This window comes from Poecilia formosa, unplaced genomic scaffold (assembly GCF_000485575.1).
Source record: "Poecilia formosa unplaced genomic scaffold, Poecilia_formosa-5.1.2 Scaffold167, whole genome shotgun sequence".
Lineage (NCBI taxonomy): Eukaryota > Metazoa > Chordata > Actinopteri > Cyprinodontiformes > Poeciliidae > Poecilia > Poecilia formosa.
Genome location: NW_006800106.1, coordinates 987,277 through 992,515, shown reverse-complemented (window position 1 = coordinate 992,515; position 5,239 = coordinate 987,277). Strand labels below are relative to the sequence as shown.

Below are 5,239 nucleotides of genomic sequence, written 5' to 3'. Positions count from 1 at the left end.
TATCTCTCCATCCACTCCTTCCCAGACTAATGGGCAACAATAATTGCTTCTCTGTGGTCACTGCTGATTTCTTCTCCTCCTTGGCGTTGCTGTAGCTGTAATCTTAATACTCCAGAACATAGCTGCCAAACTCCCTCTGACAGGTGGTTACTCTTGTGGAAGATTGGTTAAACTGCATTTGATTCATGGCACTGGTCTCCTATTTTTCCCACTTAAATCCAATTTTTCACACAGCCTTTTCTTCTGTTCTTGTTTTATAAATTTTAAAAAAGTAACTATGTGAAATCTCAGTTGTGCACCTGATAAAAGATCGAATTTTTTTTTACGCAATGATGTGTGGAGTCTTTTTTATTAGATCGATCTTGTTTTTGTTTTAATTTATTTCAGTCCTTCTGTAATTCTAGTTTATTGTGTCTAATTATTCTTTGTTACTCTAGTTTAATTATGTTTCATGGGTCTATTTCTTCTTCTTCTCTTTTTTATGGCGGTTGGCAATTATGTGCATTATCACTACCTTCCAGATTGGAGTATAGATCAGATGCTTTCACTATAATCTTCCCAAAACACTCATTCTTCTTAAAACCCCCCCCAAAAACAAAACAAACTAAAAATACTGCTAAAAACTTCATCCTCAGATGATCTTTGAAACAATTCCCTTATTTACTTTTATTCCTATCTAAATTTCTAATTAACACCTCTTATTACACTCTAAAAATATATGTTGTACTGTTTCTATTTGTTCCTAATAATTACAACAACCTGTATTATTTTAAGAGTACTATTTAATCCTGTGTCCAAATCTTATTCTGGATATAATATCTTCCTTTTTATTCTATTACATTTTCTAAATTCCCCACCTTTTTTGGATACTATAATAAAACCTAGTACTACCTCCTCTATCCCATTGTTCTCGGCATTTCTTCTTAATATACATTTTTATAATATATTTTTTTTATCTCAGTTTTACTTATTTTAATATTTAAATCATCAATATTCTTTTTTGCAGCACTTTTAGCAAAACTATCAGCCAACTCACATGGGGTCTATTATTTATTTTCTAGTCCCCTGTACTACTTTCTCTCTCTTTCTCTCAAAGTCTGCCTTACAAATCACAACTGGGGGTTTTCTGAGTTACTCCTACTTTCCAGAGGGAAGTCTCACTTTGGAGGTCGATCCAGATGATTTTTGAGACTTGGAAGTAGAATTCCAACTACTAGGGGAACACAGCATGTCAGATGTGCAGCAGCCATGTTTGATTTTGAGTCTGGGTTGGTGAGAAACCTATTGGGACTTCCTTCTTTTTTTGTGCAAATGTGAACCGCTGAGTATAAGGAAGGATGTTTATATGTAACATACATATAAACATCCTTCAACTTAACACATAATGATAATCAGTTAAAAACAGCAGAAAGGTATGACCGTCATAGCCTACTGAAATATTAAAATAACTAATCATAATAGTGAGTGGAAAACTTATTAAAAACTTATTAACCTAGTGTTATTTATTTGAAAAAGGCTGAAAACCAATATCTCAGGTGATGGTTCGAAATATTACGGATATACACAAAGGTGATTTGAGGGGAAGATGTCGTTATTATGCTCTCTCACGTACAACAGAACACGTCGCTCCTCGTTAACAGCCAATCGGCGCCTTTACTTTTGAATGACGTCACCTCACCACCCAGTTCACGGAAGCTGGAAGTTTCTTGTTTCCTACAGTCCGCCCCTTTTCTTATTTAACCATACTACAAAGAAGCACTTTTTGGAACTAAGGGAAAACAGAGCACGGTTTAGCTATCGTTACTCAAATTAGAAGTCTTTTTGTGTGTGTGTGTGTGAAAAAACCTTTTCGCGGTTGTGTACGGAAGGCGGCGGGGGCAGGACGCAAAGTTTACACATCACTCCATCTGAAGATGTTGGCCTCAAATCTCTCCGCTGAACTCCATGATGACCAGGCACAAAAAGTAAGTACCGACATAGAATAATGAATCCACGATGTGAGTGTTTGCGGGGACTGGAGGTGAAATTAGGACGCTGTAACTTGAGAATTCGCTTCCTGCTGCTGGGCGGTGAAGGTAGGTCAAAAAGGTCGGTTTCGCTATAATCCAAATGTTTGTTGACATAACCTCAGTAACATCTGTAACAGGAAGTCATAAGAGCAGCAACACGGAGAACGGGACAACTCTTAAAGTTTAATACTTAAAGCTACGTCACTATTTTATTTTAAGTTAATTAAATATCAGTTGTTTTGTAATAGGCCAAAAGTGATTCATGCCCTACGTAGATTTTCATGTAAAGTTGCTAATTTTTGATAGGAAAGGACACTTACAACTCTATTGAGACAATACAGCGGTGTACAAGGAGTAGTATTTGTATATATAGAAGAAACAAAACAGTATTTTAACAAATATTGCATGCTAATTTATGTATACCTTTCTCAATAATGAGTGAGAAAACATTTCTGTGGTGTTTTTATTATTTTTTTGGTGATGATATCCAAGTCTTTGAGGCTGATAGGCCTCTTGCCATCACCCTAATCTTTTGTTTCCTCCTTAGATTGAAGTCAGCCTTGCACCACTCTACAACCCTAAAACTACTTTTAGTCAGAAGAGATGTGTTCAGTTAAAAGATTACTATCCTAAATCTTTCAGGTATATAAAAAATCAGGAGAGAAACATTATTAGCTTGTGCTGCTACAAGTAGTTAGCTTTTTCAGCAACTACATTATTCAGCAAACCTCACTGGCCTTTGAACTTGGAGCTGGATCATGGCTAAGTTAGATTTGATGTCATTCCCAGATCTAAGTTCTCATTTAATGTGGAACATATTATACATCAGAGGAAACCAGCAGTGTTTGCTTCTGGTTTACTTTCACAAGCCAAATTTAAGGACAAACTCAGAGGATTAACTATGGCCTTGGGCAGTCCAGCAAATGATCTTTCCAGCCACATGTTACAACTTTTTGTTTTTTAGCAGAACCATCCTTCAGTCTTGACCAATTCTCACTAAAGTTGACTAGTTTTTCCGCTACAGTGACAATGGAGAACGACAAGTTCACATAAGCATTTTTCAAGAGCATTAAGTTGTATAGCTTTGTGTAAACATTCTTGGTATGAATGAAAATAAGCTGGAGTGCAAATCCAGCTTCCAGTAGTAGTAAACCAGCCCCAAAGGCAATGGAAACGTTTACAGCAGCAGAAATGCCGTCCTTCATGGCACGTGCAGAAGAGCATGTCAGCGTTCCTCTACAGGTGCGCTGTTACTGTGCATCCAGGTACAACTTGTACACACATGCTGTCTATACATATAAAAATGATTCCACAGTAATGATATTTTATTGTTTCAGAATGATTTCCTTAGTTGAATCTCCAGTGTGCTCTGCACTTGCTACTTTTTGAAATGTTTGAAGATAAAATCAAATTGTTGACATTCTCTGTTGGGTAAAGTGGATAAAAAAAATTATTAATTTATGTTTTTCTTTTGATGAAAATATACCAAAATTGTTTCAGAAAAAGTGTGACTCTGTATAGGACCAACACATAATGTGTCTTAATGCAAAAAAGTAAAATCAATCCAATCATGGTGGTTACAGCTAAATATCATTTGGCTACTAGAATAGAGATCCGGTTTCTGCTTTTGGTGTGATAAATCTGTCATTCTGTCACAACCTAAGTGGGTTAAATCAATTTTATTACTAGATTGGATCTAATATACTCTTTTGACAGCAGGCATTATGACTTGTCACAGAATAACAAGCAATATGAAGCTCAGAATGTCAAATGACATCTCTCTTTTTTTTTTTTCTTCATCAAAAGTTCTTGTAGGATTGTTCAGTTCCAGGGACCCCCTGCCATGAATATTTCAGAAAGCTTGCAGGTTCCAGCTCGTGTTATTTAAATGAACGGTCAACTCTGTTGGGCTGACATTAAGCTCGGCCGCAGCTCAAGTATGACTCATTCATTTTAATCAGGTGTGTTTGTGGCAGGGTCCATCTAAAAGCTTCACGGCAGCCGCTCCCCCCCTGGGGCCGAGAAACTGCGAAAGACTGCAGTGAGCCGTGACACGAGCCGCGGGAACTTCTCTACATTATTAATACACTTGTGACTTTTTAGCTGCAGAGACATGCCAGAATATGAAATACAAAAGTTCTGGTTTTGATTATTCAGCTACATGTACTGCAGCTCGTGGTGCCATTAAGGCATAAAGAACATATTGCGTTTCCACAGCAAACTACAATTTCTCTGCTTCCCTCGAGTTCAGACAATGCCATTATTTTTCAAGTGATTGTAAACCTGAACTAGTCGATGGTTTGACACGACTGAGAGTCAGATTGGGTATCAAAAGATAGTTGGTTGACGTATTCTCATTTATCCAGGCCGATTCGATTGTTCAACTAAGTAAATTTCAGAAACTCCTCATCAAAGTCTTCATATGGAAAAGAAACCGACAAGTGGTAACATTTCACACTGGTGGGTAATGTAGTTGTAATTATTCCTGTCGCCATAACAAATTTTGCTGGACGATAAATTGTCCCAGAAGTTATTTCGATAAACGATAACATTGTTGTTTCGAGACCATTTTAACTAATGATAATGATGTCGCTGGTGTAACTTTAAGGAGCTTTTGTGTAAATTAGCTTATTCATCTGTGACTTTTAATTTTATTTCTTATTTATTGGAAACACCGCAATTGTGAAATTGTATTTTGTTGACGTAGCTGTATATAGACAAAGATTTGTGCACATTTGAAATGGAAATGCAGCTTATAAAATGAATCCTTGACCCAAATTAAGGCTTTCTACAGATGCTCACTGCAGCCCAGTAATGATATGATACCACAGAGTGAAGAGCTGAAAGAACAATAAGCATCTTCAAAGGCCATGCTCTTTCTACGAAGGAGAACAACTTCCTGAAAGTTTAGTCTGCAAAACATTTTATTGAAATCAAGTAATGAGCAGAAATGGCAGCTGCCACATTGTAGCCGAGAGGCTGGTGGAGTATTTTAGCCTGCTGTTTCTGCAAACACTTGATGTGTTTTAGAGAATAAATGAAAAAAATAAAATAAAATAAAAGCTTTCTAAAACTCAGTAAAAAAAACCATGTGTTGGATTAATGAAAGCAATGCAGAAACTCTGGGAGATGAACTATTGACAACGTTTTAATAACGTCCCTAATGTCATTAACAGTTTATTGTAACACTAACCAAAAGTTTTAGCTTAAAGTTCATATCCTTGTGCTGG

At 36.6% G+C, this 5,239-nt stretch overlaps 1 protein-coding gene across 1 annotated transcript in view; it reads left to right on the top strand.

Annotated features, from left to right (window-relative positions):
- The first annotated feature begins 1,660 nt into the window (after positions 1 to 1,660).
- hk2 (hexokinase 2) overlaps positions 1,661 to 5,239 on the top strand; it is a 123,799-nt gene continuing 120,220 nt past the window's right edge. The window contains exon 1 of the mRNA XM_007564718.2: positions 1,661 to 1,964. Within this exon, the coding sequence (XP_007564780.2) occupies positions 1,914 to 1,964 (51 nt within the window). The 5' untranslated portion in view covers positions 1,661 to 1,913. The remainder of the gene's footprint in view (positions 1,965 to 5,239) is intronic.